General features: G+C 39.3%; 1 protein-coding gene across 2 annotated transcripts in view; it reads right to left on the bottom strand.

The window, feature by feature from the left end:
* Window positions 1-8,096: 8,096 nt before the first annotated feature.
* The window catches only part of IL6ST (interleukin 6 cytokine family signal transducer), a 67,182-nt gene continuing 52,024 nt past the window's right edge, over window positions 8,097-23,254 (bottom strand). For both annotated transcript variants that reach the window (XM_036900227.2, XM_036900246.2), the window contains 3 exons: window positions 16,845-16,941; window positions 13,627-13,708; window positions 8,097-12,904 (listed from right to left, as the gene is read on the bottom strand). In XM_036900227.2, the coding sequence (XP_036756122.1) occupies window positions 12,179-12,904; window positions 13,627-13,708; window positions 16,845-16,941 (905 nt within the window). In that variant the 3' untranslated portion in view covers window positions 8,097-12,178. The remainder of the gene's footprint in view (window positions 12,905-13,626; window positions 13,709-16,844; window positions 16,942-23,254) is intronic.

The raw sequence follows: 23,254 nt of genomic DNA, 5'->3' as shown, positions 1-23,254 counted from the left end.
CTAATATTTTGTTGAGGATGTTTGCATCTATGTTCATCAAGGATATTGACCTAGAGTTTTTGTAGTGTCCTTGCCTGGTTTGGTAATAGGGTAATGCTGGCCTCATAAAATGAGTTTGGAAGTGTTACCTCCTCTGTTTTTTGGAACAGTTTGAGAAGGATTGGTATTAATTTTTCTTTGTGTGCTTGGTAGAATTCACCAGTGAAGCCATCTGGTTTGTTGGGAGGTTTCTGATTACTGATTCATTCTCCTTACTAGTAATCAGTCTGTTCAGGTTTTCTTTTTCTTTTTTATCTTGGTATCATTAATATACAGTTACATGAGCAACATTGTGATTACTAGATTCCCCCCATTATCAAGACCCCACCACATACCCCATTACAGTCACTGTCCATCAGCATAGTAAGATGCTATAGAGTCACTACTTGTCTTCTCTGTGCTATACTGCCTTCCCCGTGCCACCCCACTACATTATGCATGCCAATTGTAATGCCCCTTATTCCCTTCTCCCTCCCTTCTCACCCACTCTCCCTAGTCCCTTTCCCTTTGGTAACTGTTAGTCCATTCTTGGGTTCTGTGAGTCTGCTGCTGTTTTGTTCCTTCAGTTTTCACTTTGTTCTTGTACTCCACAGATGAGTGAAATCATTTGGTATTTGTCTTTCTCTGCCTGGGGTTGGGGAAGGACTTAGGTCCCACCAGATCAAGGCTTTGGTTTATTACCCTGTTGCGTGAGTTCTGCCCTGTTCTCCAGGTGTATGCAGTCTGGTGCAGCTTTCTTTCATGTTACTCTTTTAGGATTAGTTGTATTAACTATATTTTCGTATCATATGTGGTTTTGGGATAAGTGTTCTGTCTCACCTCTCACATGGCCATCTTGAATCACTCTCTTCAGATTTCCTATTCATGATTTGGTCTTGGTAAGTTGTCTGTTTCTAGGAATTCATTCATGTCTTTTAGGCTGTCCACTTTACTAGTGTATGCTTGTTCTTGTTGCAGATAAGGTAAATAAAGGACAGAGAAGTTGTGCCAGGTTCATCTGCCTCCAAAGCTCATGCTTTTTCTAATGGTTAACCTTGTTGCTTGTTCATTTCTGTGTGGGTCTATTTGTGTAATTGGGGAAGTTGAACTTGGCCCACATGTGAATCTGGCTGTTACTGAGAACCTGGAGAGTGTTTGTGGCAGGAGTCCCTTATTCTCCTATCCTCCATCAGTGCCTTCTTCCTTGATGCTGTCCACAAACAGAACCTCAGATGAGGCCTGCATTCACAAGGCAGTGTTCTGCGGAGGTTAGGCATTTGGTGCTGGAATAAAGGAGAGAAGGCAGATATTCATTGGGCAGTGGATGACTGCAGTTTGTCTTAAAAGAGCAAGTGAGGCACTTCTCCACTCTTTACCATTAGTGATGGCTGAAGACACCCTGTGAGGTTCCCTGTCTAGTCACACTCGGGAAATCTTCCCTTGCTGTCAGCACCCTGCTCCCCATGTGGTGGGCAGATCCAGAAGCACGGCATGGGCATGAATCCCTGAAACTAACCAATTGACTTCCCTGGGACAGAAACCTACCAGTCCTCAAGAGGGGAGGTGGGGCCTGGGGTCATGAGCCAGGGACCTAGAGCCCAAGTCTTCCCTCATTGTCTGTAGAATATTCCTCCTTGGATACATTGTCCACAACATCAAAAGTAAGGTAACCTCTCCTTCACCTCCCTGGCTCGTTTACCCAGGTACACCTTCTTTCCCTTCTTCCTGTTTGACAAGTGGCATCTGAAATGTCTAAGCTATCTTTGCCATCCTGTTTTCCTCATGGTCTAAGCTCCCTCAGTCTTCACCAGCATCAGAGAAACTCTTAACAGTTTCCCATCCCAGTCTTTACCCTCTTTTATCCATTCCTCACTCGAGTTCTAGAGTAATCTCAAAGCCATCCCACATGCCCAGTTGAAGAACCTGGAATACCACCAACCTCACGTGATGACAGGAAGCCCAGCCCAGTATACCATCATCAGGCAGGGCGGGGACAGGGGGGGCCACTACTCACCTCTGGGGTCATCCATGTGCCCTGAGTACCTCATCAGCTGTGTGCCCTGGGTGCCTCATTGGCCGCTTAGGTGCAGCCCTGTCACCAATATACTGTCTGTTCCATCTGCTTCATTTCTTCTATTCCCTTTGTGCTGTGGGAGGCCCTCTGACATTATCAAATTATGACATTTTATCATGGGATCAGGACAGATTCTGACACCCGCAGAATTATTTGCACAAGGCCTCCTCCTTGCTTGGAAATGGATCTGGCTTGCTTTCCATGATTCTATTGAAGAGAAAAACCTGCTTGGTGTTGCTTCAAATTCAGTAAAAAGGTTGTGATTGGATTTCTTTATTGAACCTCCTTCAACTGAGGTCAGACACCTATGATTAGATGTCAATTCAGACAGAGCTGTTTCTGTCCTGGGAGTAGAAAAAGTGTGGGGTTACCTTTCCCTAGCACCTGACTACAGTTTGCAGATTAATTTGACTGTAGCCATGCTATGAGTAATGGAGACAGGACAACTGGGGGGTCCTTGACTGCTTGAGGAAATCACATTTTTGGCAGGAAATGCTGGAAGCAGGGCGGGTAAGATCTGGGTGTTGCTCAGAGATGTCAACAAAAATTCTTCTGCCAAATTTAAATCTCATGTGACAAAAAGAATTGTAGTTTAATGTGACCCAGAGAGCTGAGGCAACAATAATTTGAGAGCAGTATGCGCACCCTAGTCCCTCTCCTTTTCACCAGTCTAGGCCCATCACCTTTTCAAAATTCCACAGAAAATTCTTTTCTTCCAGGGAGGCATGCCTGATGAACAAACTTTTTTTGCCTGAATATAAAATGAATGTTTTTCTTTTCAAACAATATTGCTTCTCTCTCACTTACCAACTTTACATTTCCCTGTATGGCCCCGGAAGATGACTGGTTAGCCAGAGACGGGTAAGATTCCTCAAGGGAGGAACAACCTAAGACAGGCACAGTTGCAGGGGGGCCATCAGGTGAGAAATTGGGGATCAACAGAGGTGAGGCTTAGAACCTCACCCCCGCTGTTTTGAGAGAAATCCTCTGCATCCGTGGATGTTTTGTTGCCCTTGTCTAGCTTGGATTAATATTTAGTCTAGAGGCACACACCTGATCATCTACATTTGCTCTCTTACAACACTAAACTATGTTTTCTACCTTTATCTTGTATCTACCTACCACTTCAGCATTTTATTAAAAAAAACATATAATAATAATAATAAGGGAGAAATGTGGGATTCACATATAAATCAAGTATAAAAATCAAACAAATATTCATATTTGACCTGATTGTTTATAGTTCATAATGCGTGATCAAAACCGAAAGTTTCTGTGATGACTGCCCTTGCACTGTTCACCATGTAAGAACTTATTCACTATGTAAGAATTTGTTCACCATGTAAGAACTTGTTTGTTATGCTCCAGAAGATTGGAGACTGTTGAGAATTAGGCTTGGGGTTGATTAATGATTGTGCATTGAGTCCCCTATACAGAATTTTATTGTTGTTAACAACCATTTGATCAATAAATATGAGAGATGCCGTCTCAAAAAAAAAAAAAAATAGTAATAATAATAAAATGAATGTTTTTTCCAAAATCATTTCCCAGGAAGGGAGTCCCCTAATAGTTAATTCCTTCCAAAGTTTCTTATATTACAGTTTCTCTCTTACTTTGAAAATAGTTGCATTTGGCCAAGACCCATTCACCAAAATGAGTTCATTCATGCTAGTTTGGGAGGCATGTGGAGATCACCAGAATTGCCATAAAAGGAGCCAAAGGCAATAAACAAAGATTTAGTAATTACTCCTGTGTTTAGATCTCAATATTCAATATGTTAAATTTCATTGTAAAGTTTTTCAAAGACCCTTTTAAAAAGCAAAATGGTAAGAGATTACATCATGGAGATAATACATATGCACTTTTAAGATAATTGAGGGAAACAATATTATATAAGAAGATACTTAGGGCTGGTGGAATTCTGTTCCAATGAGAGCTTCCAGGCTGTGTCTCAAACAGATGATACATGGAAGTGACAGGGATGAGCTCTGGAAAACTGTTGATGGGAAAAGGGTTCCTGGCAATGACAGGGAAAGATCCTATTGTCCAAGGGCATGCGAAGATTTGGGTAGAATTATTTCATTAAGATACAAGTGGAAAAAAAATCAATATTCTATATATGTATATTCCAAATAGTCTGACTAAAAATATGTGTAGGTAGACATCTGACTGATCATCTGTGAAGTTTATGTATTCAAGTTTTTCAAGAATTTTCCTTTAAAATCTTCTCATTGAACTCGGTGGGTGGGGGTGGGGGAGGCCATTGGGGCTGCCTTATATCCAAGCCTGGAGGTAACTCAGCCTGGTTTGTGTGGCCTGCTCCATCACCTTTTCTGATTGCTCTTTTTAAAGGCTAAGCCTGATCCGAAGTGTTTATTTCATCTTCTTTCCAGATGAGAACTTTGGAGGGCAAGGCTGTCCTCTCTTACTGTGCCGTTACATCCACACTGAGTTTTTTCCTCCTGAGGTGTTGGGAAGTCACTGGTCTGTCTTCTCAACGTCCTTGTCTGCAGGATGAAGACACGGGACAGATGATCTGCAAGGAACCATCCTGGCTTTACTTTTGAATTGTTTTTTGACCCACTGAGTGTATATGTTGCTTGAAAAAGCTTTTGCCCTTGGTGGAAATGGGAGTTGGGTAGGATGGGAATCAGGAGGTACTTTCAGGTTGGAGGTGGAGGACAAATTCCTGATGCCAGGGCACTATGCAGCTCTGGGTAATATGAAACCTGAGATGTGTGCTAAAGAAAAAAAGGCCAACAAATTAAAAAATCCATTTTGTCTAGTCACCTATCCATCTCTTCCTATAGGAAAGATTTACTAAGTACACTATGCTAGGTGCCAGAGACTCAGAGAGGAATCAAATGGGAACCTGCCTCCAGGGGGCTTCAGCTCTTAGGTCAGAGACCAACACTGGCCCTCTGTCTGGACTCAGGACACAGAGCCCCTTACCTCTGGGGTAAAGGAGAGAGAATGGAAGGTCTCACCCAAGAGGATCTGGTTGTTTCTTCTTTGGTGAATAAGTATTTACCAGCTAAACAAAGGGGCTGGGAGAACATTTTAGGAGAGGAGGGCATGTGCATAGGCTAGGAGACAAACACAGTATGTTCCAGAAACTGGATGGTGTACATCTGGAGGGGCGGCTATATGAGGCTGGGAAGAGACACAGCAGGACTAGGAAATACGATGGGAGCTTGAAAAGCAAATGTGGGCAGCTTGGTCAGAGTAGCTGGACGGCAGTGGGCCCTGCATGCTGCCAGTACTGCCCCCTAGTGGAACAGCAGGGGGTGGGAGAAGGCAGCGGGAAGTCCCACTGCTGCAGAGGCCCCAGAGGTGGACAGACTGGAATGAGTGCAGACCTGGGAAGCCTGTGGCAGAACAACCTGGGCCAGGAGGAGCATGATTTGAGCCCTCAGGAAAGGTGCCCTGCCTCCCGATCCTTTCATCACCGGCTGCAGTTTCATCACTACAGGATCTTTTATTTGGCCAAACTAGAGACTGTAGAAGTTGTGTTAAATGCATTCTGTTCAGGAGAGGGGTTATCCTGACCTCCCTCTTAGATGTTGCTATGTGTGCTTAGAGCAAATGCATAAGCTGGCGGGGGTGGGCGGGCTTCAGAGAAATTCCAATGAGGGCATAAGGGGAAAGTCCTGATTAAGAAACACTGCTCTCGGTTCAAAGTTTAGGGTGCTTTGAAATGACCGCGCCGCGCTGTTGCGGGAGGGGGAAAGCTTGACGGCCTTAGGTGGTGGTGGTGGTGGGGGGGCAGGGATGAAAAGGGGAAGAAAAACTCCAAGGTCTGGGAAACAGATGCATTATCATCCAAGTTGGTCTCAAGCATGCTAAGCATTGTTTTTGCTAATGGCAGTTGAGAAAAGTTGGTCTGCACAGCAGAGTATGGGCTTTGGAGTCAGACTTGGAACTGCATTTTTCTCATATGACCCTGATCAAGTTTTTCAACCTCTCTGTAAATGGTTTTGGTATTTTCTTCATGACATTTTAAGCATTTAATGACCCAAAGTAGACACCCCATAGGTGGTGGTATTTATTCACCTTTATACACCCCACACAGCATGTAGCCCCAGTAGGTGATCAGAAACGTCTTGGGCAATCAGGGAACAGCCCCCCTCACTCCAGCAACACAAGCAGTTAACAATTGCTACTCACAATTCTAAATGTGGAACTTAAGATTTTCTCAGAGGTCCATTCCTAGGCTCTGATGCAGGCTGGGTAGCCCAGCTGTTTCTAAGTCTAGATGAACAACTGGCAAAATCCACACTGACTTTGTCCTATAGTGAAGACTGGCTACCTTTTCGCTTTTTCAATGTTTGCTTATAACTTTCTGTTGTCTGAATCTCAGTGCCTTTGAGTAGCATTTTACTTAAATTCTAAGCCATTATGAGCATGAGTCCCTTTGATGTAAGCTTATAGAGCCAATTACAGAGAAATCTATATTCATTTAAAAGCTATTACTGGTCAACAGGCCTTTCCTGGCTATCACCAAAACTGCAGGGAAAACAATTTCCTATGGGAACAGGATCCAGATGTGTACTTGATTCTATCCAGCAAAGGGGCCTGGACTCAAAAGGTGGGTCTCATTTAGTGTTTGAGCAACTGATCTGTGGGATAAACAATAGCTCAGTTACTCTGGCTTCTCTCTTGTAAGGACAGCCCACAGCCCTTGCAAATGAGGCAGCTGGAATGAGAAATGCTTTTTTTTTCATCCCGATTTTTATTTCATGTGAGGATTCCCATTATGTATCTCACCATGTTACCCCTAGTAAGAGCCAATTTCATACAAATGCGTAACTGTATAAAACCACTTAAGTGGGGGATAATTCTAACAATGTTCAAGAATAAGACAATTCTAGTCATGTCATACATGCCTGAAGTGTAAGAACAAGGTTTCAAAAGTCCACATTTTCCTAAAAACAAACCTATGCCGCCTTCCCATCTGCTTAAAATCGTTAGCATCTGGGAGAATATAATGTAAAAATGTTGAATTTTGAATTTAAGGGTTGTCTTTTTTTCCCCTCAGTAGAGATACAATTGTTCTAAGCTGTTGAGAAATACACTTTCTAGAATGTTTCTGGGTCAACCACGAGCCAACCTGAGTGAACAGCAGCAGGGACCCGAGCCCTTTGCTGAAATCTGGTGGTGTGCTTCCCTCTGCTTTTCTCCAGTTCTTCTTGTTGCTTTTTTCCTGTTCTCTTTAGTAACTAGCCAACACATTGGATAACACGTAAGTGCACACACACAGTTTGTTGTACTAAATTTTATGTTTGAAGCATGGAATGTTTTAAATATCTTCAAAGAGAAAAAAGCTTAAAGTTAAAATTGTTTCTCTGCCTCTGGGCTAGGGAAACAGCAGCTCTGCGAGATAATTAAACAGGATTAACTGGATCCATAATATAAATTAGGGTAAATCAGGATGTACCACAAATAAGGCTGAGCCTGTAAGAGCTAACAAAATATAAGATTCTAAACAAAGGAACACATCGTCCAAAGCCAAGTTATTCTGACTGCAACCTTTAGTATGTATGTGAAGGGATGAAGTCTGGTAGATTGACTTGTTGCACACTTTATGTGAGACCACAACACCAGGGTTGTTGACGGAGTTAGTTCCCCACAGTGCTGTTCAGCAACGTCGGTGGGCAGCGTGGAATGCTAGGCATTCAGGCCTCACTCCGAGGCAGTGTCTGACGGGCCGCATGGCGGCGCAGCACCTGGGTCCTGGCTGTCTCTTGGCAACGCCTTAGTAAGAATCCCCTGGGATTCCAGAACTCGGTACATCTGGAAAACTGGTACATTAATTTGCCATCTACGAGGTTCATTCTATATGTTAAGGCCAAGCTAGTGTATCAATTTTCTTCTAAATCCATTATGCTAAATGAACAGTTAAAAAGCATGAACCCTCATAAAGCATCTAGTTTATGCTAAGACCCAACACTGCTACCTCAGACTTTATGTGTAATGACATCAAAGGGTAGTGACCATACACAGATAAAATTTGAACAAGAATTTATTTCTTAAGTTTACCTAAAGGATTAGAGATGATATATGTAATAAAACTTAGAGATGATATATAAGAAAACATTTATGGTAACATTTAGAGTTATGTCAACATAAAAATGATGGTTGTGGTTACAATTAGCACATGCAATTCACTGCAAAGATAAAAATACAATACTGTAGACAAGCCTCCTATATGAAGTTAGATTAGATGGTGGTAAAATAGCCAAGTGAAAAAGATTGCACTTACAAGTAAATGGGACACAGTATATAAAGGGGACACATTAACTAATGCTAATCACTGTATTGTAGTACTAGCAAATTGCACACATTTTTAAGTATATTATTCAGTATACATAAGACTAAAGAATTTTCAAATATCCACCTTTAAAATATCCCTTTCTTTCCTATACATCACATAACAGCATTTAAAACAGTTATCATTCAGATAAAAATTGTGTTCACAGGGTAAAAGATCTGGAACACCTGCCACCACTGGCCTTAAATGAATATTCATCATGATCTGCCATCATGATCATTAAAGACCATGTGGCTAATGAAGTTAAACTAACCCGTTTGGGTGAACTACTGACTACAAAAGGCCATTAAAAATTTAGGAATAAATGGATAACAGATCACCCAGAGCTGCCTTCTTATTTAAATGCACTCTATACTAAAATATCATGCTGAGGCACATGCTAGTAGAATCCAGAAGGTATCATTTGGCTCTGGAAAGTATGAACTTATATGAGTTCTGTTTATAAACAGTCAGAAAAGGAACTGCTGCCAAGAACCAGTTCAAAGAATTAGACTAAGTTTGCCAGTTTATACCACCTTTGAAATCTGTGACAATGCCTGATTTTAGGCTAAACTTAAATACCTTGCTATTTTATGGCTTCACATAATCTTAATTTATAGAAAAGTGCAAAAAAAATTTTTTAAGTAATCTTACCTGGGCAACAGAATCTAACATGACCTACAATAAAAAAGTTATAATTTTAAGTTTTATGTAGTTTATTATTTTTACATTTTACCCATTTCAGCAGAACTAGTGAAACAGTAGTATATGGTTTAGAAATTTGTTCTTAAAACCAAACAGAGGAGATTTGAGGAAGCGCTCTCCTACTTGATATGTAGTCAGTATATGCCAGTTAACAGACACATTTTAGGGAATTCTAGAAAATTATTCAACTACATATATGTCATGATTTTAATGAGTTAACTGTGTGGACAGAAAAAAAACATCTTTTAAAATTTGTTAGGTTTCTATATATAAAGCTATTTTAGATGTTCTACTTTGAATGAGCATCCATAAATGTTTAGTTCATTTCAACGTCATTAACCTTTACCTTCACAGTAAGCTAGGATCATTGGATGTGTGTAATCGCTTATCAAGGAATAAGGCTGAAATGAACTGAATTAGGTAGAGAACAGATGTGAACACAGAACATGGGAATGCTTTTCCTCTGCTTTTACATGCTGGGTATATTCCTGAGTGCTGACTGATCTATGTTAAAAAAGGACTAAACTTATTTGAATGGTTTGGAAGTTGGATAGTTTTCCGATAGTTTCTCAGCAATATGCCTTTATAGGGACAAGAGTGGGACACCAAAGAAATGAGTAACAGTCAAATTACAACCGCACTACATGTAATATAGGCTTATTTTCATCCTACAAGAGGGCAACTCCATTAGAAGCAGTGAGTTTTGTTCAGAAAGAGGCTGCTCTGTTGTGCTAGCATTACTTTAAATTTTCAGTTATCAGATGTTTACTCATTATATCTTTAACTTACACATAGTTAATTTTCGCATAAACCAGATTTGTTTTTCTGCCTAAAATACGGTTTATATACACTGAAACAAATTATTCTGAGACATGCCTTGGGCAAGTAATTTTGTACTTGGAACAAGTTTCATGATTGTATTTCTCTTTTTGGGCAAAGACATATGTTACATATTAGTGAACAAATATACATTTCCTGAATAGATTTTTGCAGTGACCATATCCATTTAATATGTCTAAAGTGCTCTTGTGGTAGGGGGATATTCACTCACTGCACCATGGTCTATACAAGTTTCAACATACAAATGCTTTTATCATTTTCTTATTTAAATGACTCTTCATTATCATTCCTTTAGCGATCATGAGTTCACATTTTATAACTGACCTTCAGCACCCATGTACAAACTTCCATGAGAATGTTACCAACACTACTTGTTATGAGGAAGATAACAGCTAAATATGATTACAAAATATGATTACTTATTTTGAGGAAATGAAAAATGTAAATTTCTTAACAGACATTAGCAATATAAATGAAGTCGATTTTGGACTAGCCTTTGATGACCAACTTAAATGGTGTTGACACTATTATCCTGTACTGTGAATTTGGGGTCTCTGTTCGTGCTTGTTAATCTCTGAGGCCTATTTCCTTATTCTGTCATTCTGCCAATCTCATGGTGGTTTTGCAGAACTTGGATAAGTCAGAATAAAGCATCTGCTCTGTCTCAAAAAGACCATAAAAATGAAAGAACTCAAAGTATTAGGCAAGAATAGAAGTAAAGTGTAACAGGAAATCTAATGTGAACAATATTCTGAGAGTAATGAGCAGACTTTATATTTCAACTATAAATATATACCAATTTTCTTAACCTTTTATTCAATAACCTCTACAAACTACTTCAGATTTGTCTCCAACTTAAACCTGACAGAAAACTAAAACCTTGATAGCAGTTGTAAAGACTAATGACTTATGACAACTTTTTACTCAGCTCCTACCTTTAGACCCGCCTCCTCATCAAGCGCGCTGGATATGCAATGGAATAAATGCAAGAGTGTGTTTAGTGCTAAACTCTGGAGGCCTGGCTCACTTCTCTGAAGAACAGAGCATATGGGAAGAGGTCTAAGATATTCCTAAATCACAATGTAGAACTAAGTTCCACCTACCTTAGAACTGGCAGATTAAAGTACTAAGTGCTTCTACAGTAAGGGTATTTGCTAAATGTGGTATTTACTAAGCTTAACATGTACATTTTGGGGTTATGTTTTATTTGCTTTGCCACTGGTCACTGCCCCAGTCTTCTTAGTTTGACTTCAAACATCTGGTAGAAAACAATTTCCATCTTGGTCTACTTAAAATTCAAAACAAAGCACATGAGAACATTTCAAGCTGAAGACAAAGTGCTTCATCAACTAAATTTTCTGAAGTCTTGAGAAGGGTCAATAATGTTTATATACACGTATAGAAAAATGTTAACAATTTAAGCTTTTATAAACTACAAAGAATTTTTTAAATGCTTAAGATCTTTTGTGGCATTCATTCCCAGCTCTATCTGGGTACTCTGTTGAGTTTGTGAAATGGATCGTCAAAGAAGTTGTCAATAAAGACAGCAAATTTTTGAAAATTTAGTTAAATGTAATACTTAAAAATTAGTATTTTTCATTTGCCAAATTAAAACTCCAGAATGCCTTTTTTCCAGTAACTGACAGCATCATTACCAATGGAAGAGAATGAGTTGGTATGATTATAAATGATCCCAATTTTTAAAAAATCAGGTAACAAATGCTGGGTTCATCCAGTTACACTGTCCAAACCTCTTTTTAAATTAGGTTTTCAGCTGAAGGAGAGGGTTTAAACCTTGCTCCTCTAATTTTTTTTTTATGAACTTTCCCCTAAACCACTTTGGTAACTACTGTCATTAAAATCAGTATAGCTGTGCTAAGTTTATCATTGCTTATTACTGAAATACCCTCTGATTTCTAGGTAACAAAACAAAAGCTGTTTTTACTTTACAGTTTTCAGGCAAGCTTTCTGTTTTTCTTCAGTGCAAACATCCTGAAACAGCACAAAGTCATTCAGCTAGTCAGAGGATGAAGTCAGTTTATGTAGTGCTTAAAGTAGAATCCCAGATATTCTGGAATAGAAATAGCCCATGTGGGAGGATAGTACATTTTATGTCCTCCAAGAAAATGATCATCTTCAGTGAGTGAAGATTATTTTTATCTGAAATCACAGATAAATATTTTTAGCTTTACTTTATAGGTACTGCTGAAGTTATAATAGGGACTAGTCTTTCACTGAGGCATGTAGCCACCTTGTCTCACAGTCTGTGGTAAGTAACTTTTAGGCATTTCTTCATCAATCACAGCCTCCATCCCAACTGCTTCAAATCTCTCTACTTGTCCCTCAGTACCTGGACCAAAAGGATCTGCTGCAGACACTTCTTGAAACATTTTCATTTCCCCAGATCCACAGGACTGTGGAATAGGATCTGAAATTTGCTGCTGTTTAAGTCTAACAAGATCTTCATTGACTGAAACTTGCTTTGACCTTTCAAAGTCTGAAATATCTGGACTGGTTTCATGTTGACTGCAGTTTTGCTTGAAATACTGTTGCTTGGGCAAAATGACATCACTGCTATCTGCTAGCTGTAGTTCTTCCAGCCGCTCTTCAGAATCTAACAAGGGCTGGGTGGACTCGGATCTTGAAAAGACTTGGACTGATGGAACCTGGTGTCTGTAGCCACTATGTACCACAGTGGAATACTGGACAGTGCTTGAAGTGTTTTGGGCAGATTCATTTTCATCACTGCTAGAAATGCTTGGCCTAGAAGACGACATGCACGAAGACCCTCCAATACCACTACTGTGTCCTTCAGTACTAATTTTTTCTTTCTTGAAGAGGTCCAGTGATTTCAGATCTTCTGGAAAAGGCTTTTTTTCATTTGCTTCTATTTCCACAACACTTACATCCGTGAAATTGCCATCTGAGTACATATGATCTTTTGAATTAAAATTATGCTAAGGAAGAGAGAAAATTGATTATTGCCTATGGTACATGTTTATTTAGACACCATGAAATAAGTATGTATCTATGGCAAATGTTAAAGCTGCAGAGATAATCTTTACCACTAGAACACTATCAACTACCTGAATTACAGGTATGAAATGAGTCTAAGTATTAATCAAGCTTTATTTCCTCAAAATTCCAACTCAATATTGTTAGTATCTGCAGGCCAGTAGCTTATCAAAATATATTTCATGCCTAAACTAGGTAGGCCTAGGATTAACTCTATAGAAAAGCTAGGAACAGTTTCATGGAATATGATATTCAAAGACTATTACAAAATAATATAGAAGTTAATGAATACAAATTATTTCTCCTTTAGGAAATTCAAAGAGTTTAGTGTAGATTTCCAGAAATTATTTCGTCAGTGTTAAAATGGCAGACTTGATTTTTACAGTCAATCCAAAATGTTTACAACAGTATTAACACTTTGTTTCCAATTTGCAAGTTCATTTTTTGTTTACTGAACATAATTAGGAATATTGGAACAAATAACGCTATTATGATAAACTCCCAGAATTTGTATGTATTATTTTAAATTTCGATTAAAATTCTCATTTATGTACTGCTTGTTTTCATTAACTTTTAGACACAGTCTTACTTTTTGGTTGAACTCTAAAATATACAAGAGACTTTAGGATACATTTGTAAACAAGTCAGGAACATTTTCTCTTACCCTTAAAGGTGTGTGAGGTGACCACTGGGCAATATGACTCTTTGAAGGATCTGGAACATTAGGCCAGATGTGTTTTTTAATTCTAGAGAGAAAAGAATTACAGGTAATAAACAATGAATAGTCCCTATTTCTAAACACATTCCCATCTAAGTATCTAAAGAACCAAACCAATTAAATAAATACTGCATCTCAAAGCAAACAATTTTTTTTTGTAATCAATAGAAACATACTGTTGAAAATGCATAAGATTCTTCATCTAGTTATAAGAAAAACTGTTAACAAGGCTAAAGCTAGCAACCAGTACTCAATTAAAAAACCTCTGAAATAAAATTACACAATAAAAACGACTTAAACTTTGACCAGGTCACAAAACATTGTGGTACAACCCCTCCCAACCACAACAAAAATGTTCAACTTCCAAATAAAAGAATCTAGATTATAAATTTGATTATTCACAAAGAAGAATGGTAGATAGTATTAACAATAATTCAGGATATCCCCATCATCAAAAACCTACTTAAGGTAAACATAGTTCCTAGTCCAAAGTTAGAGGTCCTTATGTATAAAGAAATATAAGAAGTGAGTCATCCTGAAAATGTTCAAATATAAAATTAGGAGTAGTAAGATCCCACCAAACTTACTCTCCTGTAGGAACAACTATAAAATCTGGACAAAATGTAAAAAGCAAAAAGCAATAAAGTTAATGACCTAGACTAACAGAGCAGCCAATCAATAGATGAATTCCTTGAAAGACACAAGTTACTAAAATAGACTGAAAAAGAAAAACATTGATAGCCCTTTACATGTAAGAGAAATTGAATTTTTAATTAAAAATCTCCCCACAAAGAAAATCTCAGACCCAGACAGCTTCACTTGTGAATTCTATCTAACATTTAAAGAGGAAATAATACCCATCCTACAGAGACTCTCCCAGAAAACAGAGGAAGTAACACGTCCCCATTAATTTTATGAGGTATTCAGTTATTACATACTTTCCAAAACCAAAGACACCACAAAAGACAGGCCTCTATAATTCATGAACAGAGTCCAGCAAAATCCAAGCAATGCAAGGATAAATAAAACTCTCAAGGATACATGAAATTCAAAATAAAATTCAAGGAAGGGGAAAAATCAATACAATCATCACAATGGATGAAAAAAAGCTTTGACAAAATTCAAGACCCATTCATGACAGAACTCTCAGCACAACAGAAATAAGAGCACTTCCTTAACTTACAGATAACATCACACACAATGGCAAAAGACTGAATGCTTTCTTCTCTAAAATCAGGAATAATGGAAAGATGTTGGTTCTCACCACTTCTATTCCACATTGTACTGGAGGTCCTAGCCAGTACAGTAAGAACTAAAAGCATAAAAGATTGGAATAATCATCCTTCCTTGCAGACAACACACTGTATATGCATGTAGAAGAGCCAAATGAAGCCAAAAAGCCACTAGAGTAAATTAATTTACCAAGGTCTCAGTATACAAGATCAATTTACTAAGAAAATCAATTGCATTTCTATTTCCAGTGATGAGCAATAAAAAATACTAAAATTCCACTTACAATAGTATAAAAAATACCTAGGAATAAATTTAATGTAAAATAATACAAGGCCTGTCCACTGAAAACTACAAAACACTGCACAAGGAAATTAAAACCCAGATAAGAGATATACAATCTTCACAGATTAAAAGACTCATGTGGCTCATGAACATGCGCACTCATGTTCAGATTGCATTTTCCCCTAAACTGATCTGTAGGTTCAATAAAATCCCAATCAAAATTCTAGTGGCTTTTTTAAAGGAAATTGATAAGCTAATACAATTTATATAAAAAGGCAAGAATCTAGCCAAAATAATTTTGGAAAAAAAAAACCTATTAGAGGAACCCCACTACCTGCCCTCAAACCTTACTATAGATCTATACTAATCAAGACAGTGTGGTAGTGGCAAGAATAGACATATGCAACAATGGAACAGAATCAAGCATCTACCAATAGAGCCAGACTTACATGGACAATTATTTTGGGAAAGGTTATCGAGGTAACTCAACAGGAAAAAGATAGTCTTTTTCAATAAATGATGCTGGTACTAAACATCTGCAGAAAAAAAGGAACTTTGATCCTGACCTCACACCATAAGCAAAAATTAATTCTAAATAGTCATATAGAGCCAAAATGATGAAACTTCTAAAGGAAAAATAGGAAAACATATTTGTGATACTGGGTTAGGCACCACTTTAAAACACCTGATAAAATAGACTTCATCAAAACAAACAACTTTTGCTTTTCTAAGTCATAGTTAGAAAAACAAAAGCAAGACCAGAATTTGCAAAACACGTATTTGAAAAAAATTTATAGTTTAATGTTAAAAGGACAAACAAGCCCATTTAAAAATGGCCAAAAGATTTCAGAAGATGTATCATGAAAAATATATAAATGGCACATGAAAAGATCCATTATCAGTTATTAGGGAAATGGAAATTAAAGCCACAATGAGATAGCACCACACACCCATGACAACAAATGGCTAAAATTAAAACCCTGAGAATACCAAATGTTGATAATAATAGGGAACAACTGACATTCTCACACTGCTGATGAGAATACAAGATGATATAAACACTTTGAAAAAGTTTGACAATTTCTTATAAAGTTAAATATGCAATTACCATATGACTCAATAATCCCACTACTGGGTATTTATCCAAGATAAATAATATGCCTACACAAAGATTTCTTTGTGTATGTTCATTACATTATTCTTAATAGCCAATAATAAAAGAATGCCCTAAACTTCTGTAACTGATGTATGGATAAATTTTGATTTATCTATACTATAGAATACTATCCAATAAGAAAATATTAGTATATGTAACAATATAGGTGAATCTTAAAAATACACTATGCAAAAGACATCACACACAAAAGACTATATGAAATCCTGGAAAAGGCAAAATTATAGCGAACTCCTGACCCCATGATTGCCTGGGCCAGGGACTGTGGAACAAGATAGACTACAGAACAGAATGAGAAAACTTTTTAGAGTGGTGGAAATGTTTCCTATCTTGACTGTGATAGTAATTCTATGTCCACATACAGTTACAAAAATTCATCAAACCATATACTTAAAATGGAAGAATTTTATTGTCATGTAAATCATAGTTCAATAAACCTGGGGGAAAATGCAAAAATGAGTGAGAAGGTACTTACAGGTCTCGCTTATTAAAGCAGAACAATACTCCCAAAAGGGTTGTCAAAAGGAATGCTAAGCAAACAGGCACAACTATGGCTTCAATTTCTCCTTGGGCTAATAAAACAGAAAGGGGTAAGAAGGAAAATAATTGTTGACAAATATATTAAAGAAAAATAATGCAACTTCCCAACCAGGTCACTCAATTAGGATGAAATATCACCCTAATCTTTTGGCAGGCCTTTTCAAACTTAAAGGTTGTTTTCCCCCCTGGTCTCTTTTCTTGGTAAATCATATCCTAGACACTTATGCCTGACACAGTAACTTGGCCACATAGTAATAGCATAAAATGTAGGTTGGTTGGGAGAATAAAAATGATTAATTCAGTTTATTGGATAGATCATCTACTCAGTAAGTTAAGATACTTTCAAACCTAACTATTTTATATTACATTCATGATCTATACTGAGAAGAGTCTTAGCAAAAACTTCTTTGAGTTCTGTGAGTACTGGATAGACAGGAAAAGTTAAGACAATCTTAGTAATTATATTACAGATGTAAATAAACTTCAAGGAATAAAAATGTAACATTCAAGCAATATTGTAATAGTTATTTACTGTTTTCAAAAAGACAGCGCTGATTTAGGGGTAAGAATTTTAAGATAATCTTAATGGGTACAAGGAGTGGCAGAAGTAGGAATATCATTTAAAAAGCAACAAGCCTGAGATGCCTAAATACCATTCTGAATCTCTATCTGCATTTAAGAGAGAGCTTATGATCAAATGAATCACTAATTGGGACAATTTATATTGGAAATATTTTTAATGATTTGCCGTATGGTTGTTTCTGGTTAACTCTTTCAGCCTTCTTTTTAATTAGTCTTTTACAGGAAAAATGTATGAAAGTAATACTATAATTATATACTATTCACTTTATCATCTTTTCACTATACACATCCCTGTATAAGTAATTCTATGAAGCCTAACAGAAATCAAGAAATCAGATCCATGCTTAGAATAAACTATAGGTCAGAAAATATTTCCGAATGCTAACATTCTCACATATATGACAATCAAATTCAGGCAGACTGGACTGATGTTAAACTTATTGTTTTTATGCCTCAGGCCTTTATGCCTTGCTGCTCTAAGATGCATTCTTCCTGTCTTCAGCTGTCCACATCCTCACTTCAAGGCTCAAATACTGTGTCCTCCACAAAATCTTCTTTGAAGGTCAAGCTACACCCCGCACCCACCCACCAACTGTTATCTTTAAATTCCTTCTCTACTCTCTATATGGCCCAAATGGCTGTTTTGTTTACTTATACTGTATAACTTCATAAACAATAGGTCAGTTTTGAAAAAAGCAGATGACAAAGTAATACTAGTAAGTATGATCTAAATTTTGGAAAAAATGTATGCAAGGAAAAGACTAGAAGGATATACAAATATATTGAGATTATTTTGGATGAGGGATTAGGAGTGACTTTTCTTCTTTGTATTTTAGTCTAAATTCCCTATATAATAAATATGACTTAAATAATTGGGATATTTTGTAAGTTTATTATTTTTATTTTCTTAAAGATCGTGGCACAAAGTTTTATTTCAAGTATTTGTTAAATACACATTAATATGCATATATATATATCTTAACATAGGTATTACATGTCACCACATGTAGTCATCCAGTCTCTCTCTTGACCCAGCTGCAGAAGAGAGCTCCACCCAACCTCTCTGGTCACACCCTTGTAATTACCTATTGATATGGAAATAGCATAATTCTCTCCACCCCTGGAAACACCTATTGATATGCAGATGCACTAAAGCCAGGCGAGAGATTTTGGAAACATTAGTTTTACCCACAGCCCACCTCTCCAGAAATCTCGCCTCACAATCTACACGTTCCCTATCTTCCGCAATGGTCCCTGTGCGAGAAAACTGGAGCATTGCAACCAGGTTAATAACATAAAATAGCAACAGCACTAATCACAATTGCATCAAAAAGAATAAAATACTTAGGAATAAACCTAACCAAGGATGTGAAAGACCTATATCCTGAAAACTACAAGACACTCTTAAGAGAAATTAAAGAGGACACTAACAAATGGAAACTCATCCCATGCTCTTGGGTAGGAAGAATTAATATTGTCAAAATGGCCATCCTTTCTAAGGCAATCTACAGATTCAATGTAATCCCTATCAAATTACCAACAGCATTCTTCAATGAACTGGAACAAATAGTTTTAAAATTCATATGGAACCACAAAAGACCTCGAATAGCTAAAGCAATCCTAAGAAGGAAGAATAAAGCAGGGGGGATCTCGCTTCCCAACGTCAAGCTCTACTACAAAGCCACAGTAATTAAGACAATTTGGCACTGGCACAAGAACAGACCCACAGACCAGTGGAACAGAAGAGAGAGTTCAGATATTAACCCAAACATATATGGTCAGTCTAATATATGATAAAGGAGCCATGGACATACAATGGGGAAATGACAGCCTCTTCAACAGCTGGTGTTGGCAAAACTGGACAGCTACATGTAAGAGAATGAAACTGGATCACTGTCTAACCCCATACACAAAAGTAAATTCAAAATGGATCAAAGACCTGAATGTAAGTCACGAAACCATAAAATTCTTAGAAAGAAAACATAGGCAAAAATCTCTTGGACATAAACATGAGCAACCTCTTCATGAACATATCTCCCCGGGCAAGAGAAACAAAAGCAAAAATGAACAAGTGGGACTATATCAAGCTGAAAAGCTTCAGTACAGCAAAGGATACCACCAATAGAACAAAAAGGCATCCTACAGTATGGGAGAATATATTCATGAACGACAGATCTGATAAAGGGTTGACATCCAAAATATATAAAGAGCTCACACACCGCAACAAACAAAAATCAATCCAATTAAAAAATGGGCAGAGGAGCTGAACAGACAGTTCTCCAAAGAAGAAATTCAGATGGCCAACAGGCACATGGAAAGATGCTCCACATCGTTAATCATCAGAGAAAGGAAAATTAAAACCACAATGAGATATCACCTCACACCAGTTAGGATGCCCAACATCCAAAAGACAGACAAGAACAAATGTTGGCAAGGATGTGGAGAAAGGGGAACCCTCCTACACTGCTGGTGGGAATGTAAATTAGTTCAACCTTTGTGAAAGCAGTATGGAGGTTCTTCAAACATAAAAATAGAAATACCATTTGATCCAGGAATTTCACTCCTAGGAATTTACCCTAAGAATGCAGCAGCCCAGTTTGAAAAAGACATATGCACCCCTATGTTTATCACAGCACTGTTTATAATAGCCAAGAAATGGAAGCAACGTAAGTGTCCATCAGTAGATGAATGGATAAAGAAGAGGTGGTACATATACACAATGGAATACTATTCAGCCATAAGAAGAAAACAAATCCTACCATTTGCAACAACATGGATGGAGCTAGAGGGTATTATGCTCAGTGAAATAAGCCAGGCAGAGAAAGACAAGTATCAAATGATTTCACTCATCTGTGGAGTATAAGAACAAAGGAAAAACTGAAGGAGCAAAACAGCTGCAGACTCACAGAACCCAAGAATGGACTAACAGTTACCAAAGGGAAAGGGACTGTGGAGGATGGGTGGGAAGGGAGGGATAGTGGGGGTGGGGGAGAAAGGCGGGCATTGTGATTAGCATGTGTAATGTAGGGGGGTCATGGGGAGGGCTGTACAACACGGAGAAGACAAGTAGTGATTCTACAGCATCTTACTACGCTGAAGGACAGTGACTGTAATGGGGCATGTGGGGGGGTACTTGGTGATGGGGGGAGTCTAGTAAACATAATGTTCTTCATGTAATTGTAGATTAATGATACCAAAATAAAAAAAAAAATAGCAACAGCACTAAAATCATGATAATCCTCAAGCCAGAGGCTTCAGCTAGGTTCAAAGTCCTAGGCAGATTTAGTCCATAGCTCACCCATTCCACAGGCAGTCACTAGCTTTGTTTAGATCAAGAGCAATCATTACTTGGCAGCTGCAGCTAGGGGGCACTCCAGGCCACAAGGACTGTAGAAGAAAATAACCTTATATGTGTTTTAATGACACCAGCATAGGCAAATTTTGTCCATCAGGTAGGATACATGCAAGAGAGTGGTCCTGTGATAGGACAGTCGCAGGAATGGGATCTCATCCTGGTCTAGTATATCAGACTTTCACCCCTCTTCCTGTGGGGGTTACTGATGGGTCTACATGTAGGGCTGTGGGAGGCACATAAACTGGCCACAATGGTTAAGACAAAACTCACCGGTAAGATGATCTTACCTTCCGACCTTTCTGGGTACACTACCAAGGTCTTTGGGGCGAATCTGCTGTTGCTCCAGAAATACACAGGAGGCCAACTTCCAGGCCTTGTTCCCAAGGTGCCAGAAGGGCCAGCTATTGTTGGTCCATGTGTCAAAATGTTCAAGGCGACATAGTCTTCAGGTTGCTGTTGGACTCAGTCACACAGTGCACTTCTAACGGGATTCTGCTGACCTCTTCAAAGGTCCAAGGCAGTCGCCACTGACAGGCTAGAGCTTACACTGTCTTCTGCCTGAGGCAGGCTGTGCTGCTAGTCAATGCACCTGGGTTACAAGGTGCTGCTGTTGCCATCTTCAGTCACATGGGCATCCAGCTCACAGGGCCCTGATGGGTCTGTCTCACTCAAGGCCTTCACGGCCTTGACTGTCCATTTTGCAACAGCAGAGATAAATGCACACATTTCATGCCAGCCCCACCTGACGCCCTTTTGTACCAAACAGCATAAGGGCTTCAGAATTTGTGTCAAGTGTGGAATAAACACTCTCCAGTAGCCTACAAGACCCAAAATCTCTTGCAAAAATGCCACATTTATCTGTAAGGTAGTCAGACATGAGTGTAACATCACACGCAGTATTAGACACCTGAGGGCGGGGAGGGTGGCGGGGGGGACCTGGAAAACCCTCGGGGTCGTAATAAATCATGGAGCATTCAGCTCCTGTGTCCACCAGGGCCAGGACACACTGCACATTAACTGGGTACTAACAAACATCATTCTACATGTGGCCTCTGGTCCCCATCACATACCCCAAGGTAAGGGGCATTGACCCTTCCCTCAGCTGAACCGCAACGTCCAATCATCATCCTGTGGGGGTGAGGGCCCAGGCAGAGCCTGAGTGCTGTCTCCCACGAAGTCTTGCAGGAACACAGGCTAGATATGGGCTTTGCCTCTGGCTTCCATGTCCTGGACCTCAGCAGCTGGAACTGCTGCTCTAGCTTTAATTGGTGCCACAGTTCTAAAAAGGTCTTATTGGGCTCCCCATCAAGTTTTTCTTTCACACCCCAGCTTTCATCAAACCAACCCACGTCTGGGCCCTTGAGACCTTCATGGGGCCTTTTGCACCTCTCCTTTCAGTTGTAGCCCATACTTCCTTCCGTGCCCTTACTGTTTCAACCTCCCCCAGATCTGCTAAAGTACTAGTAGGCTCACTTATGGGTTGCCCTATGTGGGGGGCAAGAATAGTCACTAGGGACCCAAGGAGAGATTGGGGAGCTGTATGGAGCACTAGATTTCTCATTCCTACAGTGAATAACTCCTCATCGGTGCCCTGAGGTAGAGTCCATATTATAGATATTTTTTATGTCCAATTCCTGCAATACCTGTTGGAGCTCTGCATACATTTTCCAGCCGGTGGGTAAGTACAGTAAATCACCCTTAGGCCGAACTGCTCTGATGGCTGCTGACAGCCAATCCAGAAGCACCTGATTCCCTGAGGTGTGATGGGCACTTTGCGACCGCTGCAAGAGAACGGTGCACCATCAGGGAAGCCAATCTACTCATTTCTGAACCTGACAGAACAATGTTTTCCATTCCCATATCCAGAGATGCAAAAGCCACACGGAGAGGTTATGATGGGCTCTGCCTATATCGGACACTCATGTCCACCAGCTCATCCTGGGTATAGGGGTGGAGCACGGAGTGCTCCACAACCTGGGGAGGGGGCTGCTCCTCCCCCTCAGGAGCCTACAGTTGTTGCTTTTACTTTCTTAATTACAATCAGGTGGGCCTTTAATAGAGGAGAGGCTGGTGCCTCAGGCGGTGGCCTCGGCAACAAATAGGCTGTCAGCTCCACCCCCTCATCCTCTCCTGACACCACCTACACCACCTCCACCATCTCCGGAGCTGAAGGCACCCTCTTTCCTCCCCTCCACCATGACCTTTACCAACGTGGACTCTCCTGCTGCCTCCCCACTTGCTGTTGCTAAGGATTTTCCAGGAGCACGACCTGCGACCTGTCCTCTCAATAACCGTCTCTCTTTCTTAGGGGCATCCCATAGGTCATCGCCCAGCTTCTCCAAGCAATGCTGAAGTGTGTGTCTCTCCCGCTGAAGTCTCTCTCTCCTTGATAATCCTTTCTCTCCCCT

Source organism: Manis pentadactyla, chromosome 2, assembly GCF_030020395.1.
Source record: "Manis pentadactyla isolate mManPen7 chromosome 2, mManPen7.hap1, whole genome shotgun sequence".
NCBI lineage: Eukaryota > Metazoa > Chordata > Mammalia > Pholidota > Manidae > Manis > Manis pentadactyla.
This window is presented reverse-complemented; position numbering and strand designations above follow the sequence as displayed.